The sequence below is a fragment of the Bos indicus genome, chromosome 9 (genome assembly GCF_029378745.1).
Source record: "Bos indicus isolate NIAB-ARS_2022 breed Sahiwal x Tharparkar chromosome 9, NIAB-ARS_B.indTharparkar_mat_pri_1.0, whole genome shotgun sequence".
In the NCBI taxonomy this organism is placed as follows: Eukaryota; Metazoa; Chordata; class Mammalia; order Artiodactyla; family Bovidae; genus Bos; species Bos indicus.
Window position 1 is genome coordinate 87,434,673 of NC_091768.1, and position 21,979 is coordinate 87,456,651.

Below are 21,979 nucleotides of genomic sequence, written 5' to 3' on the forward strand. Positions count from 1 at the left end.
CGAACTCACCGCTGGACGTCCCGCTGAACAAGACAATCGGCAGCAAAACGAGGAAACCAAGACTGGTCTTTGAGCCACCCATTTCTCCCTTTGCCACCTGGATCTCAATTTTGCAGAAGTGCGAGGCTGCCAAGCCAGAACCCGCGATCCTCTTCCGCTAGCCCACAACTACTGTCTCGCTTCCGCTTCTGCACGGACTGCCTGGCCCGCCCCTCCGCCGACAGGCCCCGCCCCAGGTTTCCTAGCAGTAACCATTAGGAAGCCCCGCGCCGGAGGCTGGGCGGGGCTCTCTTAACAGCTCACTCCCTCACTATCCCGGCCTCCCTGTGTACTCGCCTGCCCGCTTGCTTACGCGGTGCGCCAACTTGCAATGGTGATAGGAGACCGCCTAGTTCTTGTTGCTGAAGCTGAAATGCCAATACTTTGGCCACCTGATGCGAAGAACTGACTCACTGGAAAAGACCCTGATGCTGGGAAGGATTAAAGACGGTAGGAGCAGGGGACGACAGAGGATGAGATAGTTGGAAGGCATCACCGACTCGATGGACATGAGTTTGAGTAAAATCTGGGAGCTGGTGACGGGCTTGCAGTCCATGGGGTCGCAAAGAGTCGGAGACGACTGAGCCACTGAACTTAAGGCTCTTGTTCCTCACCTTGTTCCTTATCAGTCTTAAGCCTCTTGTTCCTCATTAGATCGGGGGCACTCAGGCCAGTCATCTGAGTTGGGAGGAGACAAGGAACAAAAGAAAATTCTTGTTCGGGCCCCTGGGTCGGGTCAGTCAGCGGACAAGCTTGTCCCTAAGTACCTGAATGGTCAGGGCATCAGTCGCAGTGAGGAAATCCCACCAGAGTCGCCATCTGTTACAGAAAGGGGGACTCCTTGCAGGGTCTGAGAGTGGGCTTTTGTCTAACATTGGGAAATGAATTGTTCCAGGAGACACACATGCTGACAAGGGAAGAGGCTTTTTTTGGGAAGGGGCTACAGGGCGGAGAGTACCAGGGTAAGGGAACCCAGCAGAACTGCTTTGCCACATGGCTTGTAGTCTCAGGTTCTTTGATGATGGAGTTAGTTTCTGGGTCATCGCTGCCCAGTCATTCTGACTCAGGGTTGTCCCGGGTGTCAGAAATGTGTTCTGGCGAGCTTTATTGATATTTCTGAGAGTTTATTTATATAGTACTTACTTTCCCTTAACCCAATTAAATCCAGCTCAGTTACAAATTCATTTTCATGTAAAGACAGAACCAGAGATCTCTTTGTTTTACTGCTTCAGTTTTAAAAATGCTATTTTTTCCCCCTGACTCTGGGGTATAACAGATGGACGAGATGGTTCCTGAGAACCCAGGTGAAAGACTTACATTTTGGAAGGGAGAAATGGAAGCTCCCTTTTTTGTTTGTTTTGTTTTTAAAGTCTTCCAAAATGATTGTGAACAGTGACTGCAGCCATGAAATTAAAAGACGCTTGCTCATTGGAAGAACAGCTATGATAAGCCTAGACAGCATATTAAAAAGCAGAGACATCACTTTGCCAACAAAGGTCCCTATAGTCAAAGCTATGGTTTTTTCAGTAGTCATGTATAGACGTGAGAGCTGGACCATAAGAAGGCTGAGCACTGAAGAATTGATGCTTTTGAGCTGTGGTGTTGCGGAAGACTCTTGAGAGTCCCTTGGACAGCAAGGAAATCAAACCAGTCAATCCTAAAGGAAATCAGTCCTGAATATTCATTGGAAGGACTGATGCTGAAGTTGAAGCTCCAATACATTGGCCACCTGATGTGAAGAGCCAACTCACTGGAAAAGACCTGGGAAAGATGCTGGGAAAGATTGAAGGCAGGAGGAGAAGGGGATGACAGGGGACCAGATGGTTGGATGGCATCACTGACTCAATGGACATGAGTGTGAACAAGCTCCAGGAGATGCTGAAGGACAAGGAAGCCTGGTTCTTGCAGTCCATGGGGTCTCAAAGAGTCAGACATGACTGAGTGACTGAACAACAAGTAACCCATGCCCACAATTGTAGCAGAGATTTGCAGGAGCAATTGGACAGAGAAAAGTACATAAAATAAAGATGCTTTTAAATTCACTGACTGAGAGAACCTACCAATGACAGAAAATTAACAAACAAGAAACAAAGAGAGGGTCTTACTGGGAAGTGGCCTCTGGGGCACTTTGTCCAGTCCAGCCCAGCTCTTCTCTCAAGGGGGCCAGTGGGAACCTTCAAGCCTGAAGTGGGGACACAAAACAAACAAGTGATGGTGAAAAAGGTGACCCAGCAGGGAGTCTCTTGGATGTAAACGGTCAGGAGTGTAGGTATGAGGACTAAGGGAGAGCAAAAGGGAGGAGGGACAGAAAAGACTGAAAAACGGAAAGGGAGCCATTGCCTTTTCAACCCCTGCACCTGCGGGTGTCTATTTATTCAGGCACCAACCTGCAGGCTTCCAGAAAGGGCCAGTGAGGGAGGGAGCACCCTGTCCACTGCCCACTGGGGTGATCAAGCCCAGAAACCAGCCCCTTGTACATCGGCTGTGGGCCTGCAGCCCAGACGTGGGATTCTCACCTACGCATAAACCAGCATGTAGAAACCTGCCACTTCACTGAGTTCCCAACGAGACCTCTCTTGGTGGCACGGAAATAGAAGTGAGAATATTGGTATGATCAGACGTCCAGCCACTACCTAATAAGTGGTTTGAACCTCTATCATTCTCACAAATCTCCTATGAGGCAGAACCTGCTGGACCAAGACCTGCAGGGTATGAGGTGGGTCTCTCCCACCACCTTGTCACCCATCAAAGTGAGCCATTGACAGCCAGAGGGAGCTTTGTCTCCTAAGTTGAGAGGGGTGATGCTGTCCTTGCCGAGGTCCACTCTCTCAGAAGGATAAGACAGAGAGAGGAGAAGTGGAGAGATAATAGATGAGGGAAAGGGACAAAGGGTGAGGGGGAGCGCAATGCCTGAATGAGGGCCCTGAGGCCCCCAGGGGCCAGGAAGGCAGACCAACCAAACTGGTGACTTTGAGCCGAGGTTCAGGTGGCCACTTGTCAGCACAGGGAAGTTGCACCCCGAGATCACAGAGATGCCCAGATGCTCTGGCAGAAAGGGGAAAGTAGCCCTTCATGGTTGCCACAGAGTAGGTTAGCGACCAGGCTTCTTGGCCTCCTTCTTCAATCAGTTCATTCAGTTCAGTTCATTCAGTCGCTCAGTCATGTCCGACTCTTTGTGACCCCATGGACTGCAGCACGCCAGGCCTCCCTGTCCATTACCAACTCCAAGTGTTTACTCAAACTCATGCCCATTGAGTCAGTGATGCTGTAGGGGCAGGGACTCTGGGTTCGTCAGACTTGGGTATGCTTGGTGCTGCAGACATGGGTATTGCATAAGTCCTCTTGGTGGAGGTCGCCATTAACCTCACCAGAGAGCTGCCAGAATGTACACAGGACTGGGGAAATAGACTCTTGGAGGGCACGAACAGAACCCTAATCGATAGAAGTGGATAAGAGGCCAGATAAGAAATTTAGGCGAGGCTTCACTGGGACACGTGCTGCAGTGTGAGGGCGCAGGCACAAGCAACAGGTTTCCTTGCTAATTCCCTTTGGGGGAGGGTGGTGGGGGAGGCAGGCTGGTCCCTTATATGGGTGAGGGTAGGGGCAGGTCAAGGCTTAGGACCTGAGGGATGGCTTAGGTGGTCTGTCCACCATCGTGGCAGTGCCCTGTGCAGGGATCATACCCCGCACTGCTTTTCCAGTTGGGTGTTTTATCTTTTCATTCATAATTAAGCCCAACTTGGCATGCATGCAGTTATTTTCAGTCCCTTATAATTGCTTTGTATTTTGTTGCTGGAGGAGATCACTGTCCAGGTGCAAGCACTAGAGCGAAGGTCTACAGATCCTAGGTTTCAAGTCCCAGCAGATCTCACTTGCGCTGTTGGACATGTTTCTCATCCACGCTTTCCTCTCAGGCTCCATGGACTCCATCAGGCTTTCCCAAGGATCTGGTGGATTGCACACTTTCCTGCCCTTTCATACCATGTCCGCCCTGGCAGATTCACTTCTCTGAGCCTTGGATCCCCTCCTCTACCACCTGCCTTGGAAGTTCTGGACTTTCTCTTTCATGCCAGGTGGGCCAGGCCTTTCTCCAGGCTTCCAAGACCCATCCTAGTGGGAGATCAGCAGCATCTCCCTGGCCTTGCTAAGTCCTGTGACCCCTAATTGTGAACTCTCCCTTCTCCAGCTTTGGGTTCTGTGCTCATCCTGCCCCACTGTGATCCTGCTTACTCAGGAGCAGCCCCCAAAGGCTCACTTAAATTTCTTGTGCTGCTGCATGAGAAAAACCCAAGATCCTCCTTCTGCTCAGACCAATGGGCTGTGGGCCTCTTGCATTAGAAATTAAGGAAAATTTTACTTCATAAATCTGGCTAACATTGAGAGTTCCAGATAATTCTGCCCATTTCCTCCTAATTCAAAAATTCTTAGTTAAGCAGTTTAACGCATGCCTCAGAGTGTTCTTGTTTAGTCACTAGTTGTGTGTGATTCTTTGCAGGCCCATGGACTATTGCCCACCAGGCTCCTCTGTCCATGGGATTTCCCAGGCAAGAATACTGGAGTAGGTAGCCATTCCCTTCTCCAGGGGATCTTCAAGATCCAAGGATCAAACCTGAGTTTCCTGCACTGCAGGCAGATTCTTTACTGCTGAGCCCCCAGGGAAGCCCCTTGCCTCAGTATACACAGGTATTAATACATATGCATATACACAGGCTTTTGGAGTCTGATCAAGCACCAGCTTAAATCCCTGCCCTACCACTTCCTAGAGGGCCGCCTATGGAAGATATTTCACCTTTGGAAACTTTTAGATCTGCTTTTCAGTGTTCTCCAAGGTAGGGGTTCCAGGTGCTAGTGGTAAAGAACCCGCCTCCCAGTGCAGGAGACGTAAGAGACACAGGTTTGATCACTGTGTTGGAAAGATCCCCTGGAGGAGGGCATGGCAACCCACTCCAGTACTCTTGCCTGGAGAATCCCATGGACAGAGGAGCCTGGAGGGCTACGGTCTACAAGGTCGCAAAGAGTCAGACATGCCTGAAGCAACAGAGCACGCATGCATGCATGTATGGCACTGAAGTCCTTTTCCGACTTCACCATCCACCACTTTCCTGGCGCAGCTGTTACAAGCTCTTCCCCAGACCCTCCATGCCACCCGGTTTCGTGTCTTCACTCCCACCAGAACCCCTGCCCCATCACATCTCTTACCCTCCAATTTCCACTGCAGGTCTCCCTCCCCTATGCAGCATTTCTGCCCTTCCGATGTGATTTCAACAAGGTTCTGACTGCACTCTAGTAGTTGATGTTATCCGTGTTATTTATTTACGAAAAATAAGCTCCATGAAGACAGAGCCTGTGGTTCGTACATCCTGTACTTTCTGCCGCGGCTCCCATACAGCATCTTCAATGCCAAGGATGTTCACTAAATGTTTGTTGAATGAGTCGTGATTCCTAACTTAAACCAGCTGTTAAGTGCCCATAAATTCATCCCAATCAGAAAGTAAAGGAAGGTAAAGTAAGAAGTACTAACCAAAGGAAGAGCAGTCTTTCTCATATTTCTTCGAAATACCAACTGTTTACTGGGGCAGAGAGAAGGGGGTGGCGGCTGGGGCTCTTCTATCCCAGGGACTCCCTGTCCACCAAGCCTCATTCTCATTAGGAGATTGGTTTTCCAAGTGTGTTGAAAGGAAGGATCGCAAATACTTTTCTCACCCCTAGCCTGCCTAGGCTTCATCCTGCCATCAAAACTACTTGTAAACATCAAGGATTTTCCCTGTGCTAGTGAGGAGGGTCATAAATTTAATAACATATGTTTGTTTTACAAAATTATCCATTCACTTCTTCCCTTGTAAACCCTCCTGATTTGTCAAGACCCTCCTCAGTGCCACCACCTCTGTAAAGCCTTCCATGACTGTTCATTCATTCAACAGGCACACATTAAGCACCTATGTTGTGCTCACCACTGTGTTGAGTGCTGGAAATACGTTGCTGAGTGAGACAGACACAGTCCCTACCCATGGAGTCCATGTCTAGTACAAAGGTGATGTAGAGGCTTGTAACGGAGATTCAACCATGCTGGGGGAAATCAGAGCAGGCTTCTCTAAGGAAGCTATGTTTTACACCGTTTCCCTCCCCCCATGTTTCCCTTTCTTGTTACATCTGTAATCACAGAGATCTGGGATTAGGGGCCCCACTTAACTGTATGTGTTAAAGATCGTGACGTATGTCAATAATATCCTGACCACAGAGCCTGGCACATAGCAAAAGCCAGATCTGGGCAAAGCCAATTGGAAACTTTCTAAAGCGAATTCATGATCATAAGTTCCAACCAAAACATTCGTGATTCATGAATAGAGGTTGAAATTTCAACATTAATAGAAATTTAGAAGTTGATTTTAACTTTCTTAGATGACTTTGAGGAGTTCAAGAGTTCACTTTTGAAGAAGTAACTACAGATGTGGCGAAAATAGCAAGAGAGCTAGAATTAGAAGTGGAGCCTAATGTAAAGATGGGACTGATAGTTGCAATCTAATGATAAAATTGGAATAAATGAGAGTTGATGCTAATGGATGAGCAAACGAAGTGGTTTCTTGATATAAAACCTCCTCCCGGTGAAAATTCTGTGAAGATTGTTGAAATGACAACAAAGGACTTAGACTATTTTAAGTTTAGAATAAATTTAGTTGAAAAGGCAGGAGGAGGATTTGAGAGGATTACCTCCAATTTGAAAGAAGTTCTACTACGGGTAAAACTCTGTCAAAGAGCATTGCATGCTGGGAGAATTCTGTGAAAGGAAGAGTCGATTGATGTGGCAAATGTCATTGCTGTCTTCTTTTCAGAAACTGTGCTACCCACCGAAACCCCCAGCAACCACCACCCTGAGTAGTCAGCAGCCACAGACACTGAGACAGGACCCTTGACCAACAAAAACATGGTGACTCCCTGGAGGCTCAGACGATGCTCAACATATTTTATTTTAGAAACAAAGTGTTGTGTATTAAGGTCTGTACATTGTTTATTTAGACATAAAGGTATTGCACACTTTACAGACTTCCATGTCAACACAGTATTATGTGCAGTGGAAATTCCCTTTATTGTGAAATTTAATTTATTGCCCTGGTCTGGAAGCCAGCCCACAGTATCTCTGAGGTTGGCCTCTATCTACATGGCTTTTAGTCTATGTTTTCCATCCTGGAACTAACACTCGGATGGCTGCATAGTAGGGTGAACACAGACCTACTGTTGGGATATGGTGATATATACATTTAAAAATCCAGAGAATTTAAGGATCACTTCACAGCTGGACTGCATGTTACTTTAGGAATGATCCTTAAATTCTCTGTTTCCACAAGAAATAAAGCATTATCACTGGTTTTATTTAATCCCATAATGTGGAGGAATGGAGACATACCATGACTTTTCTCCTGGATTAGAAAACAGGCATGAAGTACTTAACTTTTCTGCAATATAGAGATGTTGACTTAAGAATCACTATAAAGGCTTCCCAGGTGGCACTTGTAAAGAATCAGCCAACGAAAGAGGTACAGGAGACACAGGCGACATGAGTTTGATCCCTGGATCAGGAAGATCCCCTGGAGAAGGAAATAGCAACCCACTCCAGTATTCTTGCTTGGGAAATCCCATGGACAGAGGAGCCTGGTGGCCTACAGTCTATGGGGTCGCAAAGAGTCGAACATGACTCAGCACCAACTATGAAGGGAACCAGTCAATGTAAAATTTTATTCCTTTGAAAATATAATGAAGTTGTTTCTCTGGATATATAAAAAAAAAAAACCCTGAGTCCTGTAATAGCAGATGTATTTTTCCAGCAATATCATCATTTTTAAGAATAAGGTCACAATGCAGGGAAAAGTCTAATTTTCCAAAAACTAGAAGATTGAAAGTGTTATGTTTGTGGTGATCTCTTGTTCAAGTAGTTGAAAGTATCAGTGCAGAGACTGCATCACTCAACACCAAGAGGAAGTGGGAAAGGAGATTTGAAAAAAATAAAGATGTTGAGGAGGATGCTCATTAGATGTGACAAGAGACTCGAGATGGTGCAGCCACTGTGTCATCATAACTGGTAGACAGACTTGGGATTCCTAAGGTCTGATCTCTTGGCTTTAAAGTGAACGCAGGAGAACAAAAGCAGCCAAGCAAAGACTGAGTCCTGAGGCCAACAGAGCACCTGTCAGGGGCTTCCTGGGAGCACTGTCTCCTGCAGAAAAGAAAGAGGCCTTGGTCCAGGAAGCTGAGGAATTCCTGTCACTTTCCTGGGGCTGCCCCTCCCCAGCCCCCATCCAGCTCCTTCCTCACTGAGGGGCTTCTATGTCCTCTACCCGCACCCCCACCCCAGGCCCAGCAGCTTGTTCTCACCTCCTCCTCCTTTCCTGTATCACTGAGTCACCCAGGCCCTGACACCCCCTGGTTAGGCTCAGGACTGGAGCCAGTGAGGAGTCAACCTGCTTCCTTTACTCAGGTCCAGATCCTCCCAAGGGGGTGCCTAAGTACCACAGAGTAGGTCCCCAGATGAGGGGCCTTGCTTTCTGACAGCCTTAAGGGGCTGCAGGCAAACCTCCTTCCTTCGTTGCCCTGCAGCCTCTGAGCCAGCAACTGACAGCCCTCAGGACCAGGGTCCGTGCCCCCCGCATCTCTTCCTGGTGCAGCTCAGCTGGGCGCCTCCACCCCAGCTCAGCCCCACCCATCCCCAGGCACCTCTGCTCAAGGCAATATCACTCAGTGATGGAGTCTCTGGGTCCCCAAGAGGCCACAGGCTGAGACAGAACTGCTGCTGCTCCAGGAGCACAGGCCTGGCCTCAGCCCTTCCCACAGTCTCTGCTGTGGGGCTCCTGCCTTGCCTGCTGTGACCCAAGCCACTTCCTGTGAGAACAGGCCTTTGGAGTTGGGTCTGCAAAGGCCTTCCCACCCCTTCCTCCTGGGATGAGAGCCCGGCCCCTCTCATCTTGGCCCCCTGGGTGGGTCCCCTCCCCGCTGACACAACATGTGGAGCCCCCATGCTGCTCTCAGCCCCCGTGAGTCCTGCCTTCGCCCTGAGTGCCTGCTGTTCTCACACCACCTACCGGGGCCCTGCCAGCCAGCAGTCTGTGCTCAGTCAGGGGACTTGGCTGAACCCTTTAAGCATCAATAGGCCCTCAGCCTAGTGAAGGCGCCTCCCTTTTCACAATGTCACCTGACAGCGGGGACCTCTCAGAACTCAGGGCTGAGCTTGTCGAGTTCTGCTCTCAGATGATACGGGGTCTTATCCCCCGGCTCATTTCCAGGGTGAGGAGGTTCAGTGACGGGAGGGGTTGGCTGGGAGTCACCGGGTCCCCAGCCTCACGACAGGACCTGTGCCCCTGCCTTCCCTCTGAATTCTGCCCTCAGTACCTGTTCTTATGAATGATCCACGCTACGATGCTTATTATGATGAAACCGGTGAGAACTCCAAGGATGATCTTGGTTATGTGATTGCTGGTTGGGGGACTGTGGTCGGTGATGCTGCAAGGAGAGTAAGAGTGAATCCTTTGTCCAGACCCCAAACTCACCAGATGCCTCCTCAGGCCCCCTGATTCAGGTACCCCTAGAATTCAGGTACCCTAGGTACCCCTAGATGGGTGCAGACAGCTTGTACCCATCACATGGAGGCCCCTGTGATAGATCCTCAGGTGAGATGGGGGGAAGGGAGGAGCCCAATCCTTACGGGGCTCTGACAGCTAATGGGGGAGCAAGGTTTCCAACACAGCCACTCAGTCCTGCTGTGACATCAGAGACAGTGACCTGAGGATGGAGTCCTCAGGAGCTGACAGCAGAGGTGGTATTGACAGTTTTCCGAAGTAGAATTGGTGACATTTAAAAGAAGATTCTGGAATGAGGGCACAGTGAGAAATAAATCCCAGAAATAAAAAAGATGTCTACAGGATTTGGATCAGCAAAACTCCATGTTCAGTCGTCCAAATGCCTGTTCTGTGAGGAAAGGACATCAGGAGGTGGAAAGGGAACGAGGATGACAGAGCATCCCGGATCATTGTTCTCCCAGGAGCTACTCACTTTTTAAATTTATTTTTTTACATTCTTTTATTTTATTTTTATTCACTCCAAAAACATTGTTAATTGGGGTACAGCCATTAACAGTGCTATGATAGTTTCGGGTGAACGGTGAAGGGATTCAGCCATAGATACACATGTACCCCTTCTCCCCTAAACCCCTCTCCCATCCAGGCTGGCACATAACACTGAGTAGAGTTCCATGTGCTATTCAGTAGGAGCTTGTTGGTTATCCATTTTACATATAGCACATGTACATGAACTTCCCAGAGTCCCTATCTATCCCTTCCCCCAGGTAATCATAAGCTTGTTTTCTAAGTCTGTGAGTCTCTTTCTGTTTTCTAGGTTTTTTGTACTATTTCTTTTTAGATTCCACATATAAGGCATGTCATATGATATTTCTCCTTCTCTTTCTGACTTAGATCACTCAGTATGACACTCTCTAGGTCCATCCATGTTTCAGGAACAGCTCACTTTAGATGGATCACTTTGCCAAAACACACATACACACAGACACACACAGACACACACACCCACACACAGACATTGGGTCCATATCACCTTGGGTGGACTACCACTTCCTTATACTCGTCTCACTTACCTGAGGTCTTCAACATTTTCTCCCAGCACACTATAAAATCCTGAAGCCAGGCCTGACAGTCTCCCATGGAGACTTTCTTGAAGAAGTCGGTCACAGCTCTGTCCTTCTCCCACTTCTCCTTCATCCGCCTCCCTCCAGAATGAACCTCTGTCCAGTGTCCATTTTCTGAATCAAAGCGGAGGCACATTTCTCCATTGAAGCCGAACTGCCAGGATCCACTGATGTGTCCATCCTCTTCACACTGGCACGTCACCCTGGCCTGCAGGGTCAGAGGGCCTGACTCCACCAAGGAAAAGAAAGAGCTCAGCCTTGGACTTGACAAATTCTTTGCCTCACCGTGGTCCACCTCCCCTGGGCCCAGGTAATTGGCCCTGTTCTCTCCTCCAAGGCCTGCTCCTTCCACTGGACTACTAGGGAAGGACCAATACCCAATTGAATTTTTTACCCATAAACAGTGGATGCAGCCCCTTCAGTATTTGGACTTCCTAACTCACCCCTGGACTCGATGGCCATGAGTTTGACTTGATGGACATGAGTTTGAGCAACCTCTGGGAGTTGGTGAAGGACAGGGAAGCCTGGCGTGCTTCAGTCCACGGGGTTGCAAAGAGTGGGACACGACTGAGCGACTGAACTGAACCGAATTGAACTCACCTCTGGCCGTGTGTTTTTCCGGTATAATGTCAGGCAATTGCCCCTTGAGGAAGTCCCCGATGTTTCTCAGTGGTTCTGTCTGTGTTTCCCAAGTGTTCGTAGTTTTCACCTCCTCTCCCAGTGGACTTGTGGATTGGATCTTGGTGCCACCACAGTCATAGGAGAGAAAAAAATTCCCATCGACCTGGCCTTGAACCACACACCACGGCTCTCCAGCTCTGGGGTGAGGATCGACGGTGAAGTTGTAGAAAAGAGAGTGAGTGTCTGTGAAGGAAAATGCAGGTGAGGGCAGGTTCTGGAGAAGACCCATTACCTCCTCCCCCCACTTATGTGAGAGCAGAGTAAAGCTGCAGGGCTGGGTTGGTAGAGCAGGAAGGCACCCCTGGCCCCCAACACCACCTACAGGCTGAGCAAGCAGAGAAACCACATAACATCATCTCTACTCTGCTCATAAGGCCAACACAGAACCCAAAGCTGCAGAAAGGAGAATTCACAGGATTTAGCAAGGCCAGGGAGATGCTGCTGATCTACCACTTTGATGGGTCTTGGAATCCTGGAGAAGGCCTGGCCCACATGACATGAAAGAGAAAATCCAGAACTTCTGAGGCAGGTGGTAGAGGAGGGGATCAAAGGCTCAGAGAAGTGAATGTGCCAGGGTGGACACGGTATGAAAGGGCAGGAAAGTGTGCAGTCCAACAGGTTCTATGGAGCCCGAGAGGAAAGAATGGATGAGAAGCATCTCCAACAGCTCAAGGGTGACTTTTGCTGAAGGTCAGGGATGGTGGTGGGATTGGTGTTCCTGTGCGCTTCCAGCAGGACTGAGGAAGAAGGGGAAAGAGCCGATGCCAAGTGGAGTGCTCTATGTCAGAAACAAAGCAGACGCAGTGACCAAAGTGACCAGAGAGCCCCAGTGTAGCCAGGACTCACTGCAGAGTGTACCACACTGGCTCATAGCACAGGGCGATCCTAAAGGCAAAGGGAAGAGCAGTGAGCCCTGTTAAAAACTACATGATTGAAAGGAAAAATTATATAAAAAAACAGAGACAAACACAAGGCTGGATGTTCAGGAGGCTGAGTGCAGACATCCCAACAAAATGTCTGGGTCCTTTGTGCAGTATCCAGCACTGAGTCAGGTCTTATATTTAGAATCCACTACTAGAGACAGAGATGCCAGGCTTCAGCAAGGAGGGGCCTCTTATCACCACAGCAAGTGCAGAAGTCCTTCTGGCCTTTGGAAGCCACACGGTCATTGACTGGGGTAAGTGTACCCTTGGTAGAGAAGCCACCCCCACATTCATAAGGACCTAGAGTGGGACTGTCATCGTGTCCAACAGTCTGAAACATCATCATGGCCCGCCTGTTATTACTGTGGTGCCTGAGATCTGTGGTAAGGAGTACACATCTGTCCCACGTGCTGCCCACAGGAGTGTCACCCATTCACTGATCCTCATAATGCTCATTTCACATCCATTGCATTTGCAATATGAATGAAAAATCTTCACAGTTAGTAAATTACTGTGCTGTGAGGGCTACCATAGAAGCGATTTCCAAGTTCACACTTCTGACACTGACCTTCATTCCCCAATAGTATGTGTAAACAATATCATATCCTGGAGAAAATGACTAACAACCTACAACCTTTCCAGGGTTCAGGAGTGTTATCCCTATCCCTTTTCCATTAAATTTGCAGTGTGGCCCATAGACTTCTATAATTGTACATATGACATATTTCAGGCTCTGCAGACCATAGTTTTCTGTTACAACTGCTGTCCTAGCACAAAAGCAGTCACAGATGAGTGGTGAATAATGACCTGCTTCCTGGGCACATGACCCAGCAGAACCTGTGACGTCAGAGGTATCTGTGGTCAGAAAGGTGCTATGTGCCGTCTATGGCATTTTACTTGGAGGTTCACAACACAGACCCTTTATGTCCTGAAGCAAGGCCATGCGAATTGCAATGGGGAATACTACACCATTTAAATGTGGCTCCTGGTATGGTCCTGGGGGCTGGTGGAGGTGAAGCCTCTGGTCATGAAATGTCAGTGTTGTCCATCATGATCTGGGCTCATCAACCCCTCATCATTCGTCCACATAGACCAACCATCATAGGATTGAAGTGATATGGTGGTGTGGCATAAGAAGGGCCAGAGGTAACAAATAAGAGAGAGCAGCAGGTGGCTTAGGCCTGACATCAGAACTGTAGGACCACTATTCTCCAGGGCCTGCCCTGTGGCTCAGCGGTAAGGAATCCATCTGTAATGTCGGAGCTGGAGTAGATGTGGGATCTATCCCTGAGTGAGAGAAGATCCCATGGAGGAGAGCATGGCAACCCACTCCAGTGTTGTTGCCTGGAGAATCTCTTGGACAGAGGACCCTCGTGGGCTATAGTCCATAGGATCATAAAGAGTTGGACATAACTGAAGTGACTTAGCATGCACACACTATTCTCTGCTCATGCCTGAGGCTTCATGCAGTGTCCCCTATATCTCCATGGACCAAGGAAGCCATTCTAGAGCAGAGGGGGTCAGGGGACATTAACCCGTATCTGCTGGACCCACACTCCTTTCACAATCACACCACCCAGAACCTACAAGGTAGGATAGAGCAAATTTTTGGTTCACTAACAGGCAGCTAAGGAATACCTCGCACTAGTCCCTAGGGGAGGAGTCATTTGTTACTGTTTTGTGACCCAGGGCAGTCACATGGTTCTTTTGGTTTTTCAGGTCGTTTTTTCCTGCTCTTGTAGCACAAATGTGGAGATGTATAACGCACACAGACACCACATGGCCTGTGGAGACCAACAGATTTACTCTCTATCTTTTGAAGAAAAGGTTCTCCAACTCCTGTCTTAAATATAGCTATAATAGGCCACTGTCTCCATAGTCTCAGGGAATATGAATGTGGGACCGAAGGGTAGAAGTGGGGGTGCCCGTCCTCACCCTCGTGCCCTGTGTCACACACTTTGGGAAACTCTTCTCCCATCTCTCCTGCTTTATGTCCTGGGGGCCAGGCTGGGAGGCTTCTGCTGGGGTGAATTCTCAGGCAAGAGGATAGGGTGCCAGTTGACAGAGGGCAGGTTTAGGATCCCTTCACAGATGGGAAGTTGTTGGAGGCCCTGAGGTTCTTGGGATGGGGAGGGATATGGAAAAAATACTGTTGTAACCAAGCACATGAAATTAAAAGACGCTTAGTCTTTGGGAGGAAAGTTATGAGCAACCTAGACAGCATATTGAAAAGTAGAGATATTACATTGCCAACAAAGGCCTGTCTAGTCAAGGCTATGGTATTTCCAGTGGTCATGTATGGACGTGGGAGTTGGACTGTGAAGAAAGCTGAGCGCCAAAGAATTGATGCTTTTGAACTGTGGTGTTGGGGAAGACTCTTGAGAGTCCCTTGGACTGCAAGGAGATCCAATCAGTCCATTCTGAAGGAGATCAGTTCTGGGTGTTCATTGGAAGGACTGATGCTGAAGCTGAAACTCCAGTACTTTGGCCACCTCATATGAAGAGTTGACTCACTGGAAAAGACCCTGATGCTTGGAGGGTTTGGGGCAGGAGGAGAAGGGGACGACAGAGGATGAGATGGCTGGATGGCATCACCGATTCGATGGACATGAGTTTGAGTGAACTCCGGGAGTTGGTGATGGACTGGGAGGCCTGGTGTGCTGTGATTAATGGGGTCGCACTGAGTGGGACACGACTGAGAGACTGAACTGAACTGAACTGAACCAAGCAGGACTCTAAGGAGGCGTCCTAGGACAGACTCCACCCATCTCCCAGACCCTCCCTCCTGCACTGCCCGCCCCCCCTACTCTCCGCCCAAGTGGCAGACTCCACCTAGACCCTTGCCCATCTCCCGCCACCTTTCCTGCGGCCAACGCAACTGGTCAGACTCCACCCAGCCTTCCCCTGAACCGCGTGGGTTCGGTCCCTCGGAAGCGGCCGCCACCTTTCCTGCACCCGCTTCAGTGACTCTGAATTCCGGACGGGGAAACCCGGGGGGCTGCAGCAGCATTTCGTGACGCCGACCTGGCTCTCACGTCTCCCTGCCTTCCCTCCCTTCCTGCTGGGATTCCTTTTTCACCCAGATCTTGTCTTTTCCCTGCAGGGGGACGGCAACAAGCGCGAATGGGGGCGGGGAGCAGGAGCCCAGCGGGAAAGGAGCGCGCGGAGCTTTAAAGCAGGGAGGCGGCCCCGCCTCGGCGTTCCCCGTACCGCCTCGGACACCCCATCCCTCTCGGGTCTTAGGGCCCCGTGTCCTCTCCTCGCAGGTTAATCCCCGAACTCACCGCCTCGCGCCGTGCAGAACCGGAGAGCCACGAGTAGCACCAGAGCCACGAAACCAAGTCGCGCTCCGGGGTCAGGCTTCCAGTCCATCCCCGCCTAGAAACTGGTTGGATCCGACTTTGCGGGAGCTATTTATAGCTCGCCCCGCATTTCAGTCCATTCTCCGCCCCTGCCTCCTCCCCGCCTTGCTGACGCCGGGCAGTAGCCGCCCACTCCTGACTCACTCCTTGTTCCCCCCGCCCCTCACTGTCTCTTTTCTCCTCCAAGTCCTTCTCGCCGCTCAACCTTCCTCCCCATTCCCGCCTGCAGTCTTCCTGCGGTGGTGGTTTACTCGCTCAGTCGTGTCTGACTCTTGCGACCCCGAGGACTGTAGCCCGCCGGGCTCCTCTGACCATGGGGATTCTCCGGGCGAGAGTACTTCAGTGGATCGCCATGCCCTCCTCCTTGGGATTTTTCTGGCCCTGGGATCGAAGCCGGATCTCCTACATTGCAGGCAGTCTTTACTGACTGAGCTTCGAGGGAAGCCCTGCTTTTCTTAAAAGACTCAAGATTGACCCCTGCACCGCGCCCCTCCCCCAAAACACAACCCCCACCGGAAAACTCTGCGGATCCCTTGAAAGGGCCTGGAGAGAGCCCTTAACTTCAGTGTCATCAGCAATATATTTTCTAGTAGTTTCTGTCCGAGAGTAGTCCTAGACTTTTTGTGGGCCAAAGTAACTGCTCATTAGAAAGAGTTTGAGGACTGAGGCCGGAATCCGATTTTCCAGGTTCTGCGTGGAGACAGGGATCCAGCGCTGCCAGCGGGCGCCACTTGGCGGTCTCTTCCGCCTGCTTGTTCTACTCTGGTGTGTTTGTGCATGCTAAGTCGCTTCAGCCATGTCTGACTCCTAGTGCCCCATGGACTTTAAAAGCCCACCAGGCTCCTCTCTCCATGGGATTCTCTAGGCAAGAATACAGGAGTGGACTGCAATGCTCTCCTCCAGGGGATCTACACAGTAGCCTGTGTGATCCATTTTCTTCCCCCTCATAATTTACTTTTATGCAGTGTCCAAGCAGCATTGAGCATCTCATGTTCACGTCTCAGGGCTATCCGCTGATGAAGAGTGAGATCATCCATCACTCGTTGGGACTGACAAGACCTCCTAATTCTTGGGAAGTGGGTCTACCAATGACATTGAGAGGTCAACACCTGTGACAGCGGGCTCCATCTCTCTGTTACCATGGGGCTCTTGGCCTCTGCTAGCTTCAGGGGTGAGTGAGCCCTGACCTCGGAGGGTCGCGCTGACACCTCAGCACGGGCAGCGCTCCAGTTCATGTCTTGTCACTGAGTTAGGCTGGGTTCCCTATTTATAGATGTGGAAATGGATGCGAGCAGAGTTTCAAGGACCTGGCAAGAGCAATCAGGTGGAGTTTCATGTTCTTGGAAGCATGCTCACTGTCAACACTCATTAAAATCACCTCCCAGTTGATTCCACTCCCATCTGGGGTCTAGACTGTGTACGGGTGCCAGGAGCATGCACGGGTGGGGGTGGCCAGGCCTGTCCAGAGAGGCCCGTCTTCCCCCACCTGGCTGTCCTGACCAGGACTCTAATGCTGTCCTTCCATCTTTCTCCTGCTCTGTTAGTCACTTGCCTCTTCACCAGCCTCCCCCACTGGGGCTACATGGTCCCTGTGATTAAATCTTTCCAGATATTAAACCCAGGGCCCTGTCCCCAGGCCTATGCATGAGTCTTCCCCTGACACATCAATCACCTGAAACCACCAAGTTGCTGCCCCACCCAAGCCTGAGTCCTGTCCTCCAAGCCCCCATGTGTCTCTTGTTCCCAAATTGTTACACACCAGGCTCTTGGCCTCCTTCACCAATAGAAATCAATCAGAGGCCAGACAATAGAAATAAATCAAATTTCTTAATCAAAAGAAATTGAGGCTAGGCTTTATTGGGGCCCCTACTGAAGCAGAGGGGAGCGAGAACAAATGACAGTGTCCTTGTGTGCTCACTCCCTAAGGTGGTGGGGTGAGCTGGTTCCTTCCAAGGGATGAGGGGAGGGGTGTTCCCAGGGGTCAATCAGGGGGGTGGCTTAGGTGACTGGCTGAACCCTTCACTGTTGTTGTGTGCTGGGGCATGTGAGGCATCCTGCTTTTGCTCTGGGCTCTGCAAAAGTGGCAGTTGGGGTTTTCATATCTTTGTATCTTTTTTCTAGAATAGCTTCAACTACTCCAACTAAAAAACAGTCTGTTTTGAAAAACCTTTTTATTTTGTATTGGGTATAGCTGATTTACAAACCGTGTTGGGATAGTTTCAGGTGAACAGCTAAGGGACTCACCTGTACACATACATGTATCCATTCTCCCTACACTCCCATCCTGACAGGGCAGTCACATAACAGTGAGCAGAGTTGTGGGTTTGTTCCTTGTGCTGGGAAGATCCCCTGGAGAAGGAAAGAGCAACCCACTCCAGTATTCTTGGCTGGAAAATTCCATGGATAGAGGAGCTGGCAGGCTACAGTCCATGAGGACAGAAAGAGTTAGACACACACAGAAAGAGAGCACACACACAGACACACCATGTGCCACACTTAGGCCCTTGACGGCAATCCATTTTACATAGAGCAGGGTGTACATGACCTTTCCATACTCCCTAAGGATCTCTTTCCTCCATCCTACCCCCAGCAACTATAAGTTTGTTCTCTAAGTAAGTCTGTGAGTCTCTATCTGAGAATGCAAAACGTCCTTAATTGCTGATATGAAGAAAGTTTTATGGGTTTGGATAGAAGATCCAACCAGCATGACATTTTCTTAAGCCAAAGCCTAATCGAGATCAAAGCCCTAACTCTTCATTTCTATGAAGGCTGAGAGAGGTGAAAAAGCTGCAGGAGAAAAATTTGAAGCCAGCAGGGGGTGGTTTATGAAGTTTAAGGAAAGAAGCCATCTCCATAACATAAAGTGCAGAGTGTAATAACTAGACCTGATATAGAAGCTGCTGCAAGTTTTCCAAAAGATTTAGCTAAGAGAATTTATGAAGGTGGCTCCACTGAATCAGAGATTTCCAGTGTAGACAAAATATCCATCTATTGGAAGAAGACGCCCACCAGGACTTTGATACCTGGAGAGGAGTAGTCAATGCCTGGCTTTAAAGATTCCAAGAACAGGCTGATTCTCTTGATAAGGACTAATGCAGCAGATTACTGGAAGTCAGTGGTCACTTACCACTTGGAAAATTCTAAAGCCCTTTAGAATTAGGCTGAATCTGTTCTGCCTGTGCTCTGTAAGTGAAATAATGAAGCCTGGATGACAGCGTACCTGTTTACAACATTGGCGCCAACTGTTTTAAGTCCAATGTTGAGACCAACTGCTCAGAAAGAAAGATTCTTTTCAAAATATTACTGCTGATTGACAAAGCATCCAAGAATGTGATGGAGAAGTACAATGAGATTCATGTTATTTTCATGGCTGCCAACACAACATCCATTCCGAAGCACATGGATCATGGAGTAATTGTGATGTTCAACTCATTGTATTTAGGAAGTACATTATAGGCTATAGCTGCGTAGATAGTTATTCCTCTGTTGGATCTAGGCAAAGTCAAGTTAAAAATTTCTGCACTGAATTCATTTTTTAATAAAACGATGTAGTCTTTTTAAAAAACTTTTGCTAATTTATTTTTTTGTTGTTGCATTGGTCTTAATTGAGGCATGTGGGGTCTTTGTTGGGTCATGAAGGATCCTTCATCGGAGCACACAGATTCTCTAGTGGTGTTGCCTGGGCTCAGTAGTTGCAACACGTGGGCTTAGCTGTTTGGCGACATGTGGGATCTTAGATCTCTGAACAGGTATCAAGCAATTATTCCTTGCATTGGAAGGTAGATTCTTCACCACTGGGCCCCCAGGGAAGTTCCTTTACATTGGATTCATGATTATAGGAATCATGGGAATAGGTTGAAATATCAACATTAATGTGAGTATGGGAGAAGTAGATCTCTACCTTCACAGATGACTTTGAGGGGTTCAAGAATTCACTGGAGAAAGTATGTGCAGATGTAGTGGAAATAACAAGGAAGCTAGAGTTAGAAGTGGAGCCTGAACATGTGGCTGAATTGCTGCAATTGCATCATAAAGCTGAAATGAAGGAGGGCTCGTTCTTATGGATGAGCAAAGAAAGTGGTTCTTGAGACAGAAACTGCTCTTGGTGAAGAACTTATGAAGTTTATGGAAATGACAACAAAGGATTTAGAATATAACATAAACTTAGTTGAAAAAAGCAGCAACAGACTGCAGAGGATTAACTTCAATTTTCAAAGAACTTCTACTGTGGGTAAAAACACTGTTAAAGGGCACTGCATGCTCCAGAGAAATCTGTGAAAGGAAGAGTCAAAGGATGTGGCAAACTTCATTGTTGTCTTCTTTTCAGAAATTGCCCTACCCACCCCAACCTTCAGCAACCACCATCCTGATCAGTCAGCAGACATAGACTCTGAGACAAGACCCTCCACCAGCAAAAAGATTTTGACTTGTGAAGACAGAGATGATGCTCAAACTACTTTATTTTAGAAACAAAGTGTTGTTAATGAAATTCTGTATATTATTTATTTAGTTGTAAAGCTATTGCACACTTAGCAGATGTCAGACAGTGTCAAGTAAACTGTATACAAAGTGGGAAATGAAAAATGTGTGTGATTTACTTTATTATGATATTCAATTTATTGCCCTGGTCTGGAACACAGCCTGGACTATCTCTGAGGTTTTGCTGTATCTACATGGCTTATCGTCTACATTTTCCATCTGGAACTATCATTGGGTTGGTTGTGTAGTAAGATGGACAAACGATCTACTGTTGAGATACAGTGAAATATACATCTCAAGGCAGGATTCAGTTTTACTCCTACAAACAATGTAAGAAAACTCCTCTTAGTGCATTTCCTGTATCTCTTGATCCAGATTTATTTTAAAGACCATCAGTTATATGAATATATGAGGATATCCCAGCAATTTTTTGTCAGGTTGATTATTCGGGATATGTTCAATCTTTTCACAGGTTTACAGTTCTATGAAGACCTACATGACCTTCTAGAACTAACACCAAAAGAGATGTCCTTTTCATCATAGGGGATTGGAATGAAAAAGTAGGAAGTCAAGAGATTCCTGAAGTAACAGGCAAGTTTGGCCTTGGAGTACAAAATGAAGGCAGGAAAAGGCTACTTTGAGTTTTGTCAAGAGTACACAGTAGTCATAGCAAAGACAGTCTTCCAATAAAACAAGAGAAGACTCTACACATGGACATTAGCAGATGGTCAGTACTGAAATCAGACAGACTATATTCCTTGTAGCCAAAGCAAGACTGGGCGCTGACTGTGGCTTAGATCATGAGGTCCTTATTGCAAAATTTAGACTTTAATTGAAGAAAGTAGGAAAAACCACTAGGCCATTCAGCTATGACCTATATAAAATCTCTCCTATTATCCAGTGGAAGTGACAAATAGATTTAAGGGATTATATGTGGTACACAGAGTTCCTGAAGAACTATGGATGGAGGTTCATGACATTTTACAGCAGGTGCTGACGAAAACCATCCCCAAGAAAAAGAAATGCAAGAAGACAATATGATTTCTGAGGAGGCCTTACAAATAGCTGAGAAAAGTAGAGACGTGAAAGGCAAAGGAGAGAAGGAAAGATCTATCCATCTGAATGCAGAATTCCCAAGAATAGCAAGGAGAGGTAAGAAAGGCTTCCTAGATAATCAATAAAAATAGAGGAAAAAAACCAGAAAGGGAAAGCCTAGAGATCTCTTCAAGAAAATTTGAGATACCAAGGGAACATTTCATGCGAAGATGGGCACAATAAAGGACAAATCGAAAGGACTTAACAGAAGCAGAAGAGATGAAAAGGGGGTAACAAAAACAAACAGAAGAAGTGTACAAAAAGGGTCTTAATGACCTGGATAACCACGATGGTGTGGTCACTCATTTAGAGAAGGCATCTTGAAGTGTGAAGTCAAGTGGGCCTTAGAAAGAATTACTAAGAACATAGCTAGTGGAGGTGATGGAATTCCAGCTGAGCAATTTAAAATCCTAAACGGAGATATTCTCTAAGATGGTGGAGGAATAGGATGGGGAGACCAGTTTCTCCCCCACAAATTCATCGAAAGAACATTTGAAAGCTGAGCAAATTCCACAAAACAACTTCTGAATGCTGGGAGAGGACATCAGGCACCCAGAAAGGCAGCCCATTGTCTTTGAAAGGAAGTAGGGGAAAAAATATAAAACATAAAGAGAGAGACAAAAGAGGGAGGGAGGGAGATCCATCCCGAGAAGGGAGTCTTAAAAAAGAGAGAAGTTTCCAAACAGCAGGAAACACTCTCACTGGCCAATCTG

The 21,979-nt window shown here is 48.1% G+C and overlaps 3 protein-coding genes across 5 annotated transcripts in view; 1 reads left to right on the plus strand and 2 right to left on the minus strand.

The window, feature by feature from the left end:
- Nucleotides 1-204, minus strand: part of LOC109564020 (UL16-binding protein 3-like) — a 47,949-nt gene extending 47,745 nt beyond the window's left edge. For all 3 annotated transcript variants that reach the window (XR_011568523.1, XR_011568524.1, XM_070796345.1), the window contains exon 1: nt 10-204. Coding sequence is in view for 1 of the 3 variants with exons in the window: in XM_070796345.1 (XP_070652446.1) it covers nt 10-82 (73 nt within the window). In the remaining 2 variants the exon portion in view is untranslated. The remainder of the gene's footprint in view (nt 1-9) is intronic.
- The window catches only part of LOC109564039 (UL16-binding protein 1-like), a 267,031-nt gene that overhangs the window by 50,125 nt on the left and 194,927 nt on the right, over nt 1-21,979 (plus strand). The gene's annotated exons all lie outside the window — the stretch shown is intronic.
- LOC139184954 (UL16-binding protein 3-like) lies at nt 6,981-15,835 on the minus strand. The gene is given in 6 exon segments (XM_070796344.1): nt 6,981-8,248; nt 9,418-9,502; nt 9,505-9,528; nt 10,676-10,951; nt 11,327-11,590; nt 15,615-15,835. Coding segments are annotated over 6 exon segments (924 nt in total). The 5' UTR covers nt 15,703-15,835; the 3' UTR covers nt 6,981-8,061.